The following is a 21,482-nucleotide window of genomic DNA, read 5'->3' as shown; positions in this document are numbered from 1 at the left end:
TGGGTTGTCCTTTGAAATGGACCAGAAGTTTGTTCTTCAGAGAGATGATCATCCCTGGGTTGCTCACTTGCTTCTGCCACTTCTTCAAAATCAGTCAAAGACTATGGTTGATTGGTACTGAACCAAATCCACGTCTTGCTCTCATCAAATTGCACGTCGTGGCTAACAAGAATCTTCTTGGTGATAGGATTGTAAAGCTTGAAAGCTTTGGACTCCTCGCTAACTCCAAGAAAAATGCACTTCACGCTTTTGTCATCTAGCTTTGTTCTTGTTTCATCTGATACATGTCCATAGCCTATGCATCCAAAGAATTTAAAATAACCAATTGATTGTTTATGATCAGACCATGCTTCTTTTGGAGTCATATTCTTGACTGCAAAGATCGGACTTCGATTCCATAAATGTGCACTCCAATTAATAGCTTCGGGCCAGAAGTTCTTTGGGAGACTTGTCTATGCCATCATACTTCATACCATATCTAGGATAGTGTGATTCTACCTCTCTAATATGCCATTTTGTTGTGGCGAGTATGTTGCAATAAGTTGTCTCTGAATTCCATTTTCCTCACGAAACTTTGCAAAACCATTAGAATTGAATTCTCCACCACAATCTGTACAAAGACTTTTGACAAAGTATCATGCCATTTCCTCTGCTCTGGCCTTAAAGCTTTGAAATGCAACAAGGGCTTCAGATTTTTCAGGCAAAAAAAAAAACCCAAGTTTTGCAACTATAATCATCAGTAAAAATAACGAGGTACATCTTGCCGCTGTTTGAAACTGGATTGATGGGTCCATATAAATTTGTGTGGATTAGTTGCAAGATTTGTTTAGCTCTCCATGCTTGCGTGTTTGAGAAGGAATCACGATGTTGTTTACCCACTGTGCACTCTTCACGATGTTTTTTTCTCACTTCCACAAATTCCTAGGCCTAAGAGAGTGTATTATATTTGGTTTAATTTAAGATTTTCTTTATTTAATTTTTAACCCGCAAGTTTCTCTTTTCAAATTTAACCCTTCCTTGTTTTATAGAAATTTTAATCACCAATGTTAACAAGAATTTGGGATTTTACTGAAAAATTGGTCGGAAATAGAGTTTTTTCATTCTCATGCTCTTCCTTGTTTTCACGGTTCATCAATGAGAGAATTTCATCACAAGCTTGATTCGTAGTGTTACTTTTGGTTGTGCCATCGATGGACCATCTTCCCCTTCATATATATCTCTTTAGTTGTAGCACTCACAAAGGCAAGCTTGTACCTTGGATCTAAAATAACCACCACAAAAAGGCAAAATATTCATTTTAGTTGTAGAAACAATTATTTTCATATTTAGCTTTAGTAACATAGATATAGGAAATTAACTACTTTTCGCAAAAAAAAAAATCGTAATATGGTGTCTTTCAGACAAAGTCTATCCTTTTTTCCTTTAAAAAGAGGGACAATCTCATGAACCCCTATAAATGCATCGCTTTTCATTTTTTCTACCTTATCAAATGACTATCTCTTTTGTGATTATTTTTTTATTGGACTAATGGAGACATGTATCATCATTATTAGATGGGTCATCCATCTTTTAAGCTTACTTATTTAATTGGGTCTGTATTTTATTAATGTATTATTCTATGACCATATTATATAACCCTTTATTTGGTTAGGGGGATATTTATTGAATAACTTACTTAATTTTTCTATTATATATATATATGTGAGTAATTTTTTCATGCGCATCTAATTTACGCACTTAAAATATACACCATTTTTTAAGGGTGTGAATGAGTGAAATGACAAGTGAGACTCATTGCTTTGGGTCTCATATGCTTCAAATCATTGGTGAAAATATATATGTGTATTTTAAGTGCGTAAATTATATATGGATAATTCATAGATATTATTAAAAGGGGGCAGCCGCCCCTTGGGCATGGGTGGTTCCGCCCATGGTTGTTGATGCACGTATATATGATTCCCATTATCAAAATTTTCTTACTCTTTTAATGGTATTATTTTATTATTATTATTATTATTATAATTAACGAACAGGATTCACTTAGTGGTCCATGCATGGTGGTAACTTTAGGACCTAATTCTTGTTTTGTGGATTACCTTTTCAAATAATATTAATTAATTAAAGTTAACAGTGTTTGTTAAGACTTTCAAAGATTGCTGACGCTTGGAAATGCTGGTAAAACTGCACTTGCTTAAGGTGATTTTATTTTATTAAAAGAAACATTGGGTTCCACAGTAATCACAGCTTTTGTCAATACATGTGTTCTTGTTCAAGCAATAGTTAGGTCCTAAAGTTACACGCAGAGAGAATCATTATTAACCTTTAACACAAGTAAATTTCGAATATAAAACGAAAGAATCATGGACTTTGATCCATGTAAATTTAATTTCATATTGAATGAGCTAGGCGTATACAAGCGGGGAAGTAAATTGTATCCCTAAATTCCATTAAAAACTCATTACGGGATATTTGGTTCATAATTGTGTGAGAAGAGGAGGAGATGAGTGCGAGGTGAGTGTGAGATGAGTATGGGGTAAGCATGATCATATTTGATATAAAATAAATAGATAGCATGAGTGTGAGAATATTAATAGTACAATTTACATGTTACCTTTTTTTTTCTTTTTTAGAAAATAAAACAATATTATATAACAAGTGTAAAAGAATTTTTTATACATCAAAACTCATTCTCCCTTGTGGAGAATAATCATTCTCACCATTTTGGTAAGATTGACTATTCTCCACTAGCTAGGGAGAATAGAGGGTGGATTGAGTTTGAGATTTCACCCTCCAAAACTCAATCAAACAATATTCACATTGCATGTAAGGGATCACCCACCTATTAGATCGTGGGTTCGAATCTTACCCCCTCCCCAAACCCTTGTTTCAAAAAAAAAACAAGAGAATATATTAATCTCACTCTCATCTCACCCTTATTTCCCCTCAAAACACCAATCAAATGCCCCGTTAGTGTTATGAGTTAAAGTCTCACATCGGTCGGACATTGGGTCAATACAGTATAATCCCACCCTTAACATACAACAAGGGTTTTTCCTACCCCAAGTGAAGTTGGATTTTGACCCATAAGCTTTAGCTCGTAGTAGTTGGGTTAAGGAGGAACAAAGCCATGTGAGTCCGATATATTCTCGAGAACTGGACAACTCAAAACGGATAATATTATTGACATGCATGGGGATGTGGATTTTTAATATTTAGACCAATTTAAACAATCAAGTGAACAAGTAGCACAATTCCAGCACATAGCAAATGCATCACCAATTAAGGTCAATTTCCCTCCTAAGGCACACGGTCAACACTTAGCACATCAAACGGGAAAGATTTGAACGATATCAAATTCGATCAAGTTTCATACAAATTCATCGCAACTCAATGTATCATCAAATAGCACACAATGATTAGATCATTAGAATAAAAAATATAAGACCTAACCTCCAACACAAATTATCCTCATCAAGTTATCAAAATTAACACATTTCTACTCATCAAAAAGTACCAAATATCCTCGTGAAATAAAAAGCCTGAAAATCTTGAGGACCACATTATAACTTTCTAATATGTTCTTATAAGCCAATTACATTTGTTAGTGTCAGCGGATAAATTGCATTGATTTCAAAGACATGGAGGTCCATAATTGAATTTGAGGCAATTGATGACACCTATTAGTTAATATATGTATGTGTGTGTGTATATATACACACCCTTATTTTCTTGGAGATATTTTTAGGGTTTGCGAGCCTGCTAATTTTCCCATACGCATAAAACAGGGGATCACTACACTTGTTTAAGAGAATAATCGGGACAACACTTCAGACAACCTTATCCTGATTAATAAATAAATTAATTGAACCCCCTTTCAGAGTCAAATTTCAAGGTGAATAGATAATATATAATTGCTCCCTCCACCAACTCTAACGACCCCCACAAACAATAATATATATTACAACAAGGAGCCTTTTCTTGGTACTCTGGCCTTCTGACAATTCAGTTTTTATTACAAGTAGCCTTTTCTTTGCACATTATATAATTTTTTTTTACTATACCTAAAAAAGTAAAACGCTCATGTGCTCCTTACAGGAAATAAAATATATGGACTACTGAGAATGAATTTAGGTATGGATTTTAAATATGCATGCACTGGCACCTTTTGTTTTAAAATTACAGTATAATCAAACAATGGGAAATTGTATATATTATATATATGCTAGGATATTATGTAGAACACACAAAATATAAATCTTAGCAACCTGTAAATGGGGAATGTAGGAGTATGTATATATATAAACATATATATATACCACAAGAAATAAATAAGTTGAACAAGTAACAAATAAATAAAAACATATATTATATCAGACCATAAGCTTCAAAAAGTAACAAATTTATATGAGGCTAATTTGGCTACTTTGGAGATAAGCACTTTGGCTATGATCACTATGAGGCTAATTTGACTTCGTGTGTGGAACTTGATTGGGTATGTGAAATAAAAATTAACATTAAGTCAGATATATTAAAAGTTGAGAAACAAGAAGAACAAGATCATACACCTCATGACATGTGTGTGTTTGATTCAAGGATAACACTCCTCAATATCCATGTACTAGGGGGGGCTCGAGTCCCTGTAAAACCCTAAAAAAATATTGATCAACTTCTGTACCTGCCACAATTGAAATGCAAATAGAAGGAATAATAATTAAGGAACATATATATCTCTCAATTATTTCCGAAGTAAACTACACAAACTATATATATGGAGAGAGAGAGAGAGACAAACCCTAAACCATCTAGTCAGTAATTACTCTATTCTTGCATATCCATATTATTAATTCCTACCTTGAACAACTTCTTAAGTATCACAACCACAAGTAGTAGAGTCACTCAAGCATAAGGTGGTGGCCTTCCATGAGCCCAGTTAGAGTAAGCATCATGGTTCAATTGTGCTCCATTAGCCACCATATTTGGTGCCAAGTTGTAAACTGACATTGAGTTGGGGTCTCCTTGATCTATTCCACCACCACCATCACCGCCGAGCTGTCCCTGCGTACCTCCTCCACCACTGCCACCGCCTCCTGCTTCCTCTTCCTCCTCCAACGGTAACCTCTCATATGTAGCATTTGAAAAGGTAGCTGCAATCACCATCACTGGCCCTGATGCCATCAGCGGCCCCACAACACTCCCACCCACAACCCGCCCTTGACCCCCGGCCATATAGATTGTCAACCCAGTCGCCCCCGGAGGAGCCGGTCCAGGCAAAAACGCACCGTTTAAGGACAATATCTCGAACTGGCCATGAAGCGCCATGACCGCACCAGGTGATGAGGGTTGCCGGAGCGTGACGTTGGTGACCGTGCCGCTCCCGCTGAGCACACAAACACCTTTCTGCCTCCTTCTAGCAAATAAGGCTAAACTCTCAGCCACATCTGAACCAGTCCCAATCTCCATTACATGGCTCCTCAGTGCATTAGGGCTATCTCTTGTGACAAATATTGGTGGTTTAGGCTTGTTCTTGGAGCCCGGAGGCCGGCCTCGAGGGCGGCGAGTGCCTAACTCGATCGCTCCTTCTCTTGGCTCATCGCTCTGCTCTCTCTCGTCGTCGTCTTCTCTTCCACCGCCACTGCTAAGTTCTCCGCTATTGTTCCCCATGGATATACCCAGATCTGGCTTTCTTGTTGCGGTTTCCACTCCTGTAGGTAGACCTACTTGCCCTGCCCACCACGGGTTCGCCATGATCGCGTACTAATTAAGCAAGATCGTACAATCAAACACCAAGATCGCGGACTCTAGCCTTGATATATGTTTTAAAGCAGAAAGTATCTAGATAGTGAGTTGAAAGAGTGAGTAAAATCAAGGAAACCCTAGCCAGAAGAAATAAAAACTATTGGGCATGATTTTTGGGTTATGTGAACCGTGATGGTGTAAGAGAGGTGGGTTTCTCTTTCTCTCTCTTTCTAACACAAAAATGTCTGGGTTTTCCTGGAGAAGATCAAGAAGGTGGCCTGCTTATTGGAAATTAGGGTTTTCTTGATGATGATGAGTACGCGTGAGAAAGTGGGGTGCACGTCCTGACATATGCATATGTTTCAAGTTTCAATCGATTTGATGCCAACGAGGAGGATAATAAAATAATATCAATAATTAATAGTTAATTAGTTTGCTTAGATGAGATAGCCAGCTAGGCTTGACTTCTCAATTATTTTGTGTGGATCTTGGAGTTTGTTTGGATTGAGAGATTTGAGTAAGGAAAGAGGAGGAAAATAGAGTTTTCTTTCAATTATCTTGTGTGGATAGTTTATAAAAAATTAAGGGGAGTGATTTGAAGGGAATTGGAGGGAAAATTTCATTAAATTTTGTCAAAATTCTTCTTCCAAAGAATGAAGTCATTTGGAGTGTAAGGATGACTAAGTAAGCTATTTAAAAGTTAAAAACCTATTTTATCCTTGTATCTTCTCTTTTCTCTCCTTCTGCATTTCCCCCCAAATCTCTCAATCCAAACACATTCTTAATATTTAGGGATGACAAACTTCAATTAATCATTTGAAAGTATCAGCTTTATTTTCTCTCTTTGGTGAATTATAAATTTAGAGCCTTGCATGAAATTATATAAATTTATAATTTATATTATTATCATATTATATAATTTTTTGTGTATTAAATACTTTTACAATTGTAGTTGTAAAATTATAAATAGAGAGCGTATAGTTATGATTTTTTAAATGAACAAATTATTTTTCATAATTATTTTTTGTAAAGATAATTTTTATATACTATAGGCGTCCACATGGGCTAATTAGATGTATAGAAATATGCAATATGATATTCAAATTCATAATATATTATATTATTCTATTCCAATTGCACACTTCTAATTATGTAAAATTATTGAAATCAACAATATGTACATATATAACCCGCATATGCCAATTGACTGTTGTTTGTACCTGAAATAAATCCTACAAGTTAGCTGATACGTCACTACAAAAAACACTTATTTTTAGGGAAATTCCGTCACAAATTCGATCTATGACGGAATATCTGCTAAGGTTATACAATATCTGCTGCTGCTAAGCCAAGGAGAGGGTTGGGTGGCACATTTTAATAGGAATTAGCCATATTGGAACTTGACTAGGTAGCAACTCATCCCTTCCACTAATAGACAAATAAGAGTGAAGTCATTCTAACAAGATGAAAAGTGAAAGTACTACAATGATCTTGTCACATGTGATTAACATAGAATTGATGAATTAATCTTATTATGCTAAACCAGTATATCACAATTATTGAAAAACAGATGTGCTAAGCCTAATACTCTTTCAATTTATTATAAAAAAAAGTAGACCTAGAAAGTATTGGCATATGGAGAAGCGGATTGAATCATTTGTAACTTCTAGAAAGGCGTTTCTCTGGGTAAGATATCAGCAAGAACCTTTGTGAGGCTTAACAAACAAAGAAAGTGGTGGATACTTCAACTAGTTGGGTAGAAGGTGACGGCCCTAATGAATCGACTATGAAGGTGGCTGTTAGCTACATCAGTGCTCGCTTGTGAAAGAATCTCCTGCTATTGTACTTTCCATCTCTGCCGAAATACCAGAAACACTTGCGGAAAGCGGTAGAGCGCATAGAGATGTTTAACCCCAAAAACTATAGATTCATCTTACCGCAAGTGCAAAAATTAGTGACGAAATTGATTTGTGATGAATTTTGTGATAGAAGTCGAATTTCATCACTAATCTGTCACTATAGTCCATCACTAATCCGTTGCTAATTTTGGTGGTTGTTTGCACTAAACTTTGCCACGGATTTTGTGACAAAAAAAACCCGTAGGTATAGGTCAAATAACTACAATAGATTGCACATATACTTACAGCTAAAACCGCAGCTATAAAAAATACTCGCGGTTCTTAAACCCCGAGTTAAGTGATTGTAGAAAGGTTTTACTTGTGATTATAAAACTGTAGGTAAAATTAAAATTGGGCACAATTTCTTGAAATCTATACCAACGGTTTTCTAACTGCAACTATAGTTTACCCGCGCTTTTGTAAAGCGTGACTATAATGTTGGACAGGAATTTTATTCTAGGGTATAAAGAACACTGTCTATTCCATCTGCAACAGATTCAAGTTGTACTGTGATCTCAGTGATTGCTTCGTGCAATTTATCTGGGTCATGAGTACTTGCTTGTCTGCCCCATGACATATATCGAACACCTTGTATGGCATACCTTGAAACCATAAGTTGCCTTTTGTAGTCTTGAACTTTGTCGGTTGCTTTTTTAAGTCTCCTTTTGGTTTCCATCAAAGCTTCTTGTAGAAATTCGATGGTTTTCTGGGGATCGTCCTCGTATACGTCTTCCCTTATAGGGGAGAGGTTGAATCTGGGATCATCTCCACCTTCTTCTTCTTTAGAAGTAGAACCTTCATCAGTTCTAGACCTTTTTGCAGGTGGAGAGTTAGGAGTATCCATCCTTGAAGATTTCTTGAGGAAGATATTGGTTTATGCTGATTCTTACTTTTGAATATTTATACGAATGGAATATGAAGGAAGTGTTGGACCAAAACTTAGTGTCTAGGTCAACATTGTGTTTTTGATGATTGTGTATGATTGTATACTAAAATGTGTGTGAGCATGCTTGACTTGAACATATCCTAAAATGCTAGAAAACATGCTTAAATGGTTATTTGGTTAATTGTTTAATATCTTAATTGTGCATATACAAATAAAGGCTTATGTATATCTCTATGTGAATTTGGTATCTATATATTTTCGGGATAGTGCTGGAAATTAAGTTTTGGAAACAAACATACATGGACTAAGTTAGGGCATTAATCTTCTAATGATCATAATTTATCTTACTTAGGTCCAAATGACTTGAAACTTGAACCACATGCACATGAGGTCTAATATATGTTCTAGGACTATAATCATGATAAATTAAGTGCATCACATATATATTTGGTCATATGCTTAAATTCCGCCAAAACTAGGTTTTACCTAATTTTGTGCATATGTGTTCTTTGTGAACGTGGTGAACCAAATGAACTCCGATTTAAATGAAATTTCGTGTGCATCTTAGTTTCATCACTATGAACATATTTGATTTAGTAAAGTTCAAGAGAAAAGGTTATTTACACTGAGTTTACAAAATGACTTGAATTTACACGTAGAATTCATCGGTTTCACTATTAGTGACTTATTTGCTTAGTTGAGTGACCAAACGATTTCCGATTGTTATGAAAATTTATATGGACATTCTAATATATATAAAATGATTTATCATGCAGTAATATGAATTTTCTGGGTTGTTTTTCTAATATAATTAACCTATGCGCTCTATATGAAGCTCTTTGAGCTTACATGCAATTGGGGAGTTCTACCTCCTATTTCTTTGTAGGTTAATCATCATGAGGATGTTATATCACTCAGAATTCAGTTTGCTCAAGTGAATTGAAGTCCGGTTTTCAAGTATGAGCTTGGATCTCTAGAAAACCAAGAAAAACCTATGTTCATCAACCTTCCACTAAGGCATTTTGATTGATGATTGGAACTAGCCTTAGGGCTGTATAATATGGATATATTGGTGCTGCCAAATTCAGAGTTTGAAGTCAAGATTGGAGGGACATGTTTGGTCACGTGAAGGATCTCTTATCTTCATCAAACAAGATCTTGCACATGCTTCCTTTATTGAGGTCAATGATAAGATTTTTGTGAGAAGACAATTGATGAAGCTAAAGGACAAATGCAATGGTTGAAATTTGTAAGAGATGAGTAAGTATTTTTTGCAACTAGACAAGACTTAGATTATGAAGATATTCTTGAAGACTACAAGCTCCAATGGTACACTAATCTATGGCTGTGATTGAATTGTTTTGAATTATGAATGGATCAGATTACAACAAGACTTGAAGGGTTAAGATGACCATTTAAAAGGTGAATCCAATGGTTGTGCATAAGACCATATTCTTGCTTGCAATTTTTGACTTAAAAGAAGATCTTACTTGATTTTTGGAGTCAAAGATGGTTGCAAGTTGCTACACATTTTGTAGGAAATCATTGGAGATACCAAGGCCAAGATTTAGTGTAAGTTTGATCAAATGGTCAAAGATGACAAAATTGTTGGAGATACCAAGGTCAAGATTTGGTGCAAGTTTGATCAAATTGTCAAAGATGGCTGCAAGTGCACATGACAACTCAAATCTTGGAAAGCTAGACTTGGAAAATAATGCAAGTGCAACGGCTACATATTGTAAGGTCAAGATTTAATGATCTATTCATTAAATGGCCAAGATTTGCACATGTAATTGAAGGTCGAGATTTGAAGATGGAAAAAGATCCAATGGTGGAAATCACAAGAGCTTGGTAAATTATAAAGAGGGGTTCTTCCTTATTCCAACTTGGAGAAACCAAAATTACATTGAAGAAATTCTTGTTCTCAAAGCTTCCAAGCTAGTTTGTGCCATTGAATCCAAGCTTCTACCCAAGCCACTCTAAAGGCTTCCTCACTATTTTGCTTTTGCAAAGAGGGAGTGCTTCTCATTTGGCTTCTTATTTTCAGATTCGAAAATCCTCATTATTCTTCATTTTCTATCCAACCCGTGAGGTGATATTGTGATTCTTGAGTGTTCCTCAACCCCATTTGCTTAGTGCAAACCTTGAGTGAACCATTTATACCGAACACTTGTAAAAGTCCCTTCATTGGGCAAAAACCTTGTTGAGGTTGAGTTTAAGGGAGTGTTTGAAACCCTTGGTTGTAAAGTTTGAAGATTATCTTGAAATCTTCAGTTTTAAGGGTGACCTAAAAACCCTTGTGAGTTTTGTGGAGCTCTTGAGAAAACCACATCCTTAGTGGAGGTTGGAAAATCCTAGGTTGGTGAACCTAGGTAGTAGATGTAGGAGAAGAGTCTCCGAACTACTATAAATTGCTGTGTGGACTTTCTTGATTGCATTGCTTGCTTGTTGATTGATTAAGTGTTTTGATTGCAGAATTTTCTGAACCACTAGTCTGTCCGTGCACTGTTCACACAGCTAAACTTTGAATTTTAATCTGAATTTTTGCTATAGTATTCATTAGGGTGTTGTGATACTGCATACCAAATTTCATTGAATTCTGACTTGATTTGCTAGGTGAAATTTGAGTTGTAAAATCTGTGCGCAGTGTGTTGTTTTAAAAAAATCTGTTTTTGCAATTCCTTGATTATTTGATAATTGATCATTCACCATATTGTATCACATCTTGCATTGAAATGAATATTGATTAAGATAATCATTAGAGTCCAAATTTGTGTGCTAATTGTTAATTGACATTGATTTCCTTTTAAATTATAAAAAGAGATTCCTATCGGAATTTGGGGACACAATTCACCCCCCCCCTCTCTTGTGTTAAGTACGATCCATCATATAACACATAAAACCAAAAGGATCATAAATCTATTGTCGCGGTTTTGTAACCGCATGTACATTTATCTGCAGTTTATAAGTGCTGGTATAAGAGGTAAACCGCAGGTATACCTGTATTTATGAGTGACATTGGTTATTTGAAACCACGGGTATAACTAACAAAACGGTAGGTATTGCTTACTTTGACTGCAAGAATAGTCCATTTCATTTTTACATTTCAATTCAATTTGGTGATCTTCCTGTGTAATAAAATCATATATACATGTTGATTGTAATTTCACAGAAAAATCATATACCACATCAAATCCTCCAAATTCAAATATCATATAAAATCCTCCAAAATAAACACCATATCCAAAACATCTAAATTAAGTAAGTATTCCTACATTCCTTAATATTAAATCCTATCATATCCTCCAAAAATCCGTACTAATAATAAGAAGTTCAACATCCTAAAAATTAAGAGAACAATGTCAACAATAAAATGAGATTCAACAAGATCGACCTGCATTAATGAAAATACTTTATCAGTTTAAATAAAAATATGTAATTAATTAACATTATCTAATAAACATGCATATTTGATTTCTTACGTTGGTCACCAGACAAAGTATGCTGGTGGCATGAAGAGGCGGAGTGTGGATGAGGATCCGGGGTGTTTGAGACATGATGATCAGTATCAGCTAAGGAATGTATCTATTTAAATTATCATGGATTTATCATATTGAGGTTGTGAAGGTAGATCAATAACCAAAACTCCAACAATAAATGTGAAATAAGCAAAATATACATCATCCAACTTAATTAACATTATTGAGCTAAATTTCTATACTTGAGATGAGCATATCAGAATACAAGTTTTTGGTGAATTGCAAAATCATAAAAAGGGCAGAGTAATGTTATAGCAAGGAAGCAAGAGGAAGAAGAGATTAATCAGCAAGGTTTGAAGTCTTATCAATCAACCAAAGTTGTATGGTTAGTTAATGACTTAATGATAAATGTTCTTATTAGATAACGTCTCAAATTAATCACGAAAGAAGCATCCTCTGCTTCTCACGATTAGCCTTATTTGTTTCACTCATGCGCTATCATGGTAATTGAAACATAAATTATTGAGCAAATGAAAGAAGCATTAGTACCAGACTGTTCGTAGAATACTAATGTTCGATGACAGATACCCACTGATCTTTGTTCACTCTTCGAGGGACCAATGCAGCCATTTCTTCTTCAGTCGTTACATCAGGAATGAAATGATGTTTTCGAAAAACAACCTTAAAAGCTCTCTATTTCTGTCCAAAGATCTAAAGACCAATTCTTGATGAGTTTCTCCCTTTCAAATGGAATTGTAAATCATTTCTATGAACATATCAAAATTTTATTTATAGAATGAAAAAATTCATAATTTTCAATAAAATGAAGGCAATCAGAATACAATACCTTCACTTCTTTCCACAACTCCTCCTTTTTCCTAGCTACAAATTTTTTCCACAATTTATGATTCAATGGTCCCAAATTTGATTTCCTCACTACTGTCCCCATAAATCTAGTATACTTACCAGCTTCATCAATAATTCGTTGCCCTAGGTTATTGAATTGGAGATCAATCTTCTTTCTGAGCTTAGGGAGGTCCCCAATTTCTTTAAGTAACGTGTAGCCACGCCCATATGTTATTTCCTCAGATGAGTCATCTAACAAAGACATAATACATTTGGGGTAACACTAATACAAATCATAACATTAATACAAATCATAATATTGTGAATATTTTAAATTTATCATCTATAAGCATTTCTTCATCCTCCACATCACCATTAGTTCCCCGTGAGCTCGATCCTCTATGTGGTTGTGTACTAGATAAACCACGTGATCCCCCTTCACTTCTCCTCGCAATCATTTTTAAAAACTACAATGATAGAGATCAAAATTAAAGCACTTTCTAAGAGATACAAACACAAATACAACTTCTGTTTTCTAAGACTTTTTTATAGAGTCACATAATATCCAACTAACACACTTAATCAAACATCCAAATTTACCTTGCCATTCACTTCCATAGGGAAGTGCTAAAAAATAATATATGAGAATTATGAAATTGTACCTGATTGCATCTACATAGAAGTTGTACCACCATTATACCTGGAAGTATAAACGTGGTTTTATCGCTATTACTATCCAAAACTTCTAACCCTTCTTAAAAAAATTCCATGAATAGAACTAAGGCAGCATATTGAAGTATTTTTCCAATAAACTTCAACCTCATTACCATTCATAATAAAGAAAATAAAAAACTAAAGCAACTAATATGCCTTCAACATTGCTCCTAAAATATTGAATATCTCCTAGATTAGTGCTAATAATTGACTCTGCCTTCGTAAAACATGATTCTTCTCCAACGTCAAATAAATCACGGGGTCTTGTTCTGACAACCACATGCCACCCTTTATTCATTCCATCTTCAACATAGAACACTTGTCGCCCTTGGGATGCAAAGACATATGAAGCATCACTATCACGTTTACCCGTATGGACAAGCCGTGAAATGTTAACGCAAGTAGATCCAAATTCATCTTCCTTACAATCTCTCTTATCATGTACATCAACCCAATCACACTAAAAAAATATGATCTTACTATCATCAAAATAAGACAATTTGATGATATCCGTTAACACTCCATAGTACGATGCATCGCTTTCTACATCAACATAGACTACATTGTTTTGTGTTTTATGATTCTTTTCACGATCTTTGGTGTGGAATTGCATCCCATTAATTATGTACCAAAAATATCTTTTGGCAATGTTATCGGGGCCTTGAGCAAGAGATTTTATTCTTTTTGGTACACTTGTTTCATTAGCATCTTCCATCCTTCCAACCTAAAACATATTAATATAGTTACAAACTACATTTAGTCCTACAACCCTTAATGTCAACAACACAATTTCAAATACTTATATAATTTTGAAACCATGGAACAAAATCTTTACTTAGAATTTTCTGTATCTCGTAATCAAGAAGCCGACGGTCACATATTTGTCTTCTTATTATCTCTTTATATTTCCTGAGCAAAGTTTGATAATCATTAGCATGTTATAACTGAAACAAACACTTTTAAAAAAACAAAAGAAATAAATATAAAAAATGTACAAGATATATGGGTTAACTTCTTCATAATTGAATAAGACATATCAATGAACCATCAAATATGTTTTATCATCCAATTCTATATGGTGAACTTTTCCCAAATGACGTCATCACATTGACAAATCAGAATCTCCAGCAGTATTTTTCTCACAATCATTATTTCGTAACGGTCGATTGAACCTTGTCTCTATATCATCCAAGTATCGTGAACACAAAGTCATACATTCGTTTGTAATATATGCCTCTACAATTGAACCTTCTGGGCAAACTTTGTTGCTACGTATGACTTCAATGTGTGTAGATATCTATAAAAATTGTTATATTAACATTTTTTGAAGGTTTCATAGGATGAAGAAAAATTATATATTGACACAAGATATTTATCTTTCAATATGATACATCCATCTATAGTGCACCGGTCTGCAAATCCTTGCCTCAATAGCCAAATGGATGATTAAATGGATCATAATAGTGAAGAATGATGGTGGAAATATTATTTCTAGATCACATAGTGTAAATCTGTTTCTCAATCTTCACCAACTCCTTGGTGTTAAGAACTTTTGCACAAACCATACGAAAGTAATTGCAAACTTGGCTTAAAGTCATGCAAATATTTCAAGGGAGAACACCTCGCAATGCTATGCCAAAGAGTTCTTGGATTAAAATGTGTCCATCGTAGCTTTTTAAGGCCACAATTTTACGTTGATTTGATTATATATACCGTGAGATGTTAGATGAATAACCATCGGGAACTGACCGGACCTCTATTTTGAGGTCCTAATACTATCTAATTAGGAGGTTCTAGTGTTTATAGTAATTCATTTGTGTTTAAATAAAGTAATTTTACCCTTATACATGTTTCCCGTTGGTTTTGCAGGAAATCGGGCTTAAATGACTGAATTGGGCACCTTTAGAGCTGAAAGAAGAAGCTGGGACTCAGCAGGTGTCCGGACACCTGTCCGGACAGTGTGTCCGGACGCCTCAAGTGCCGTCCGGACACTTTCTTCACAAATTGAGACATGATGGAAGCATGAAGTGTCCGGACACCCGTCCGGACACCCGTCCGGACACCTGTCCGGACACCACCGCGGAACTGCAACTTTTCTGCACAACATTTCAAGGGCATTTGGGGTAAATCATGTATATAACCAATGGGGAACGTTTGTATAAGGGCAGTTAGGTATTTTCAATGGTAAAAGGAGGAGAAAACCCTAAGATTTCTTCTTCCTTCACACAATTCATCTCCTCCAAGTTCTTGCCTCCATTGTTTTCTCTCTACTTCTCTCTCTAAGTTTTTCTTGGTTTTTCGTGATTTTGTTTGTAAACATTGATTTTCATCTATAAAATTGATGTTTATACCCATTATGATGAGTGGCTAAGTTCTCTTTCTAGTTTCTAGTCCCAAACGGTGGGTGCTTGGTTTCAATTACTCAAGGTATGTTCATGGAATTGTAGTTTTGATTTTGCTCTTTTAATTTCGTGGTTGTGTGATTGGATCTATGGAGATGACATATTTGATTGTATCTTTGGATTGTCTAGTCTAGGGATTGCATCTAATGTGTTTGATTGAGAATTGTTAAACCCATTGCATGATTTTCTTAATTAATTGAGTTTTCCATAGCATAGCTATTAATTATGTGTATTGATGATGGAGTTTTGGGTTAATTTAGGAATGTGCATGAGAGAGTTATGGTTAATTGATCTTTGAGTGTGAAACTAGGGTGTTAGCCAAGCCAAGCCCCAAGGGGGAACATTAATCCATAATATTAGGTGCTTATCCCTTTGCGTTCATCGTAGATTAAGAGACCCGATGGCCTACATGTATGAATTGAAGTCTTATATCCCAATTCTCTTTGCATATGCATGATTGATAGTATCACACAATGCATTGTGTATGGTTGTGTGTGTTTGCAATAATACCTTGAGTATGAGAACCGAGTAACCACCGGGACGGACTAGAGACTAGGTTTTTAATTAATTGTTTTAAATTCAATTTGTGCTTACTTTGATTACAAAATCGCTCATGCTACCGAGTCATTCGGCCCATTTCTTTTACTTGCTTTTATTTGATATTCATTGTGTTTATTAGTGTTAGCTAGTCATTTGCATATCATTCACTTCAAATTTGCATTGCTTCCTCGTGGATCGATACCGGACTCACCGGTTTATTACTTGACGATACCCTACACTTGGGGTAAGTACACACACACACTTTGGTGTCGGTCAGGAACCTTCAAATTTTGAAGCACATTGCAAAATTTCTCCTTCTCTTAAGAACTCATTATGTAACACGTCGGTGCTAAATACATCCTATCAGAACCTTTTTCTTGTGAATAAAGCTATTTTCTAATCTTCATTTGTACAAAATCTAATCGAGCACTTAGGTGATCTTTTGACTTTCCATCAATGTTCAATAATTTACCTTCAATATTATCACAAACATTTTTTTTTCTATATGCATTACATCAAGATTATGCCTTCCTAATAAATTTTGTCAATATGGTAGTTTAAGGAATATACTTTTTTTCTTCCACTGCTTTTTACCATGACCACAATCAGTCATCTTTCTATAGCGGAAATTTTCACCAATAAATCGGTGAGAGCCCATATAACATCATTTTTTTATTATATTCCAACCATCTAGATGTTGTCTAATAATTACATGTCGGGCATGCAAACTCTCCCTTGGTACTCCATCCAGACAAATTAGCATACGTTGGAAAATCATTGATGGTCCACAATAACACTACACGTAACTTAAATATCTCACTAAAAGAACTATCAAAAGTATCCACTCAAACTTCCCACAACTCTTTCAATTTCTCAATCAATGGTTGCAAGTATATATCAATATTGTTTCTTTGTTGTTCTTTGCCTAGGATTAGCAAGGACAACATAAATGAAGTTTGTTTCATGCACATCCAAGGTGGTCAGTTATACCGCATCAAAATCACAGGCCACATGCTATAGTTGATATTCATATTTCCAAAGCGAAATCAGGATATATACTATCAAAGTGTTCTCAAGCTGAAGAGTCAGTTGGATGCCTCAATATATCATCTTTCTTACACTCATCCTTATGTCATCTCATAGACTGTGTAGTTTTAGAAGACATAAAGAGTTTCTGAAGTCTTTTTTCTTTCAAAGGAAACCAACGTAGTACCTTTAATAAGTCTTCTACCTTTACGTTTCATTGAATTACCAATATCTAATAGTGTTGAGGAACCTTGGACAGCAATTTCACTTTCATTTGATACCCATCTTGAAGTCCCACACATAGAACATATATCTTTATCTGCATTTTCCTTCCAAAACAGCATACAATGGTTGTGGCATGCATTAATTTTCTCAAGACGAACTCCTAACTTTTTCACAATTTGATTTCTGAAAAACAATCTTTAACAAATCAAGCATCATTGACAAACACTTGTTGCTCATCCCACCCATAATTTTCACATGATAGAAATGTAGGACTAATGACAACTTGCTAAAGGTTTGACAATCTAGATACAATTCTTTATATACATCTTCCATTGGTTCATAAGGCTTTTTTGATCTTGTATTAGGCTCCCTAGTTGAAATTATCCCCATCAGATATGTTGTTAATCGTCGTCTCTATTAGGCTCTATAAGTCTACAAGGATCTTGAACAAATAATGGTATTAAAGTTTGCAAAGTTTCTCCGTGACAATCCCAATGAGTGCATAACTCCGTAAATCCATGGCAAATCAAGTAATCTTCAACCTCTTGAGGATCAAACCAAAAGGAATTGTGGCACTTAACACAATGACACAAAATATTTACATCACTATCGCTACCATTCATTGAAGCAAATTCAAGAAATTTTACAATCCCTTGCGAATATTCAATACTCATCCTATTCTTAGTAATCCAACTCTTATCCATAATTTGAATAGTTACCTATACCAATGAAATGGAATTTATTTAATGCATGTGTTAAGTAAAAGGAAAAAAAAAAGGCGAAACTAAATCAAGTTAAGCATATCAAAATAAAGTGAAACACATGCTTGACATAATAAGTTTCTCACTATAAAACAAAAAGAAGTTAGGAACTCTAACTTTGTCATCAGTAAAACAAATATTACAATTCCAGTAAAGATTTTGTATCATGATTTAACTAAGCAAACCAAAGTCACGTCAAACACAAACAAATAAGCAAAGCAAACATCTTACAGAGTGTGCATTACAAACTAAGCAAACTATTTTCTAATTTTTTTTACCCTCTTATCTTATTAACAATTAATTTATGAATTCTTTTCCTCTTCATTTATGAACCACATGACTGTCCTTATGGTACAACACCAAGCAGCATCACCAACAGCTAGGAAGAACGAATTAGGTAATGGTATGATACATTCATCGTCATTGAGGAGAATAATATTCATGCAAAATATCTATACCAGCAACAGAACCAATCGATAACATAAACTATATATATAAATTCAACCTCAGCAACACATTCCAATCACAAATTTCAAGAAGTACCAATGTCCAGAACAATCCATAAATACTTGATGTAAATTAAAATTAAATGAATAAAAACAAAGCAACAACAATTCCTGAGCATGAATTATGCCACTGCTGTAATACCCCGTACCTTTAAAGTCCTAGTGCGAATAACACGTGTCTAGTATATATCCATTTGAGTCGGGTAGACATGTTTGAAATCAAATTTAAGGGTAAAAATCATTAAAAATTTATACCGAGTGAGTTGGGAGTGTACAAGCAGTTTAAAAGCTGAAATTTGGTTTGCAGGTATAAATGTCCGGACAGATTTATAAAGCTGTCCAGACAGCCAAAGGAAAATAAGTGTAGATCTGCCAAAATAGGCAGAGGTGTCCGGACACCTCCCTAAAATCAACACGCATTAATTGTTTTAAAAACACTCATTTCATGATTTCTCTTCAAATACCAGACCAAAACAAACCCTAAACCCCATTTTCTCTCAAATTTCTTCCCTTCCATCAATCTAAGATCATCAACCAAGGTAAGATTGTCCTCTTTCAAGTTGTTTCAAGTTGGATTCATGACTTCTCTCTCTAGCTTACATATTCTTAAATTCCTCTCTTTGTTCAAATCTTCAAGGTTTGAACCCAAACTCAAATCCATGAGTTCCTACATCATTTGAGGCCTAAAGAAAGCTTGAATCCCTTCCTTTTACTTGTCTCTACAACCTTGGTAAGTTCTCTTAAACCTAAAAGCCAATATCTAGAGATTGGGTGATTTGGGATTCTAGGGTTTTATGGGTTTTGTAGATTTGGGGGAAAATCTTTAAATTCGATGAAATTAGTGATTTAATAGGTTGATTTAGACTTGTTTAAGGCTGTATTTCTAGATTCTATTGTTGATTGGAGTAGCAAGCTTGAGTAGGTGAAGTTCAAGAACTTGGAAAGTTTTGGGTAAGAGAAGGTAATGGTTTCTTGATTTATTGGGTTAATTTGTGTTAGATTTATGAAATTGAAGTTGTTGTATATTGATTGGAAGATGAGCTTACCGAATAATAGGTTGATTGAGGCCGGAGAATTCAAGGTTGAGTATTGGTTTACATAACTAGTTTTTGAACTGCGAGGTAGGGAAATTTCATCCTTTGCTAATCTCTTTGAATATGTCTTCCTATTGAGAACATTTATCCTTCCCCATTGTTCCTTATGATGCGTTCTCGCCTTAATTACACCTAAGGGAGAACAACCCCATTTTGTGATATCCTTATTGTATGATTTGAATTGTATGACATACCCTACTTGTTCAATCTTCCATTGAGAATGAATTACTCTTGAACATGCATCATGTAGTTGTATATATATATATAAGTTGTATGTATACCCTATTGCATAACCATGTTGGACATGCATTGTAATTGCATGGAAGATGTCGGGTATGGACCCGTATATCTCCTAGTTATGATTGATGTGAAATGTGGAATGTCGTTGGGCTGCACAGGGTTCCCATGAGTACGGGAATGCCAGTGGGCCAGATCAGAATTCCATATGTGCTCGAAACACCATGCGATGATGTCGTTGGGCTGTTCAGGGTCCCGATATATATAAGGATACCGGTGGGCCAAGTTAGGATCTCGTATAGTGTGGTTATCTACTTGTGTTTGGTGTACATGATGTTAGTTATCATATTGTTGCATTTGTGTCTTTATTTAATACTTCAGCCTTATATTGTTCACTTACTCTTTATTATTCCCTACTGGGCCTTTCGCTCACCCTTTTCTTTCTCCTATTCCCTCCTCGCAGGTGAGTCTAGTTCCGATACCAGGGTCGCGGATCAGGAGGAGGGTGCATGACATGTGTGGACCCCTTGAGAGTGATAAGACTAGATGGTTCTAAACTTTGATTATGTTATTACTATTTTATCGTATTTATTTTCTTAGTTGAGATGCATTATGTGGTATCCCTATTCGATGGTGGGATGGACGGTTAGGAGGGTGCTCCGTGTGATCGAGACTCCAGTATCGGATTTGTGGACTTTGTGTCCTGACGATTTCTTATGTTGTAGGATTGTTACTTGTGTTGGTTGTTGATTATACATGCTATTGTGTGTGGAGAAATTTTGAATGATTGATAAGTGGCCTAAGGCCCTGCTTAGATGTGAAATTGATTGATGATATGATGTGTTAGGTGGCCTAAGGCCCTGCTTAGAATTGAGAATTTAATTGTGATATGAATTGTTATATGGCCGGAGGCCCTGCCTAGGTTGTGAATATATTTGTGAATTTGCTGCGTGTTTACTCTAGGTTGGCATCCTCCGTGTTATGGGGAGGTGCTGTCAAAATTTTTGGTGGTGTGATGATTGAATTTATTATGGTGTGATTTAGACAGTACCAAAAGTAACGCATTCCGGGTCGGGGCATTACATTTTGGTATCGAAGCCAGGTTACGAAGTATAGGATCTGTGTATGGGTC

At 35.2% G+C, this 21,482-nt stretch overlaps 1 protein-coding gene across 3 annotated transcripts; it reads right to left on the bottom strand.

Annotated features, from left to right (window-relative positions):
• Positions 1-4,488: 4,488 nt before the first annotated feature.
• Positions 4,489-6,307, bottom strand: LOC120008464 (AT-hook motif nuclear-localized protein 19). Of its 3 annotated transcripts, none has more exons than XM_038858787.1 (2): positions 4,852-6,307; positions 4,489-4,675 (listed from the first exon to the last, which is right to left on the bottom strand). In XM_038858787.1, exon 1 carries the CDS (start codon positions 5,743-5,745, stop codon positions 4,897-4,899), a length of 849 nt encoding a protein of 282 aa, XP_038714715.1. In that variant the 5' UTR covers positions 5,746-6,307; the 3' UTR covers positions 4,489-4,675; positions 4,852-4,896. The 3 variants fall into 3 exon arrangements, with proteins under 3 accessions (XP_038714715.1, XP_038714716.1, XP_038714717.1); XM_038858788.1 differs by having other exon boundaries at positions 4,489-4,647; XM_038858789.1 differs by having other exon boundaries at positions 4,489-4,637.
• Between the last annotated feature and the right edge of the window lie 15,175 nt (positions 6,308-21,482).

This window comes from Tripterygium wilfordii, chromosome 11 (genome assembly GCF_013401445.1).
Source record: "Tripterygium wilfordii isolate XIE 37 chromosome 11, ASM1340144v1, whole genome shotgun sequence".
In the NCBI taxonomy this organism is placed as follows: domain Eukaryota; kingdom Viridiplantae; phylum Streptophyta; class Magnoliopsida; order Celastrales; family Celastraceae; genus Tripterygium; species Tripterygium wilfordii.
This window is presented reverse-complemented; position numbering and strand designations above follow the sequence as displayed.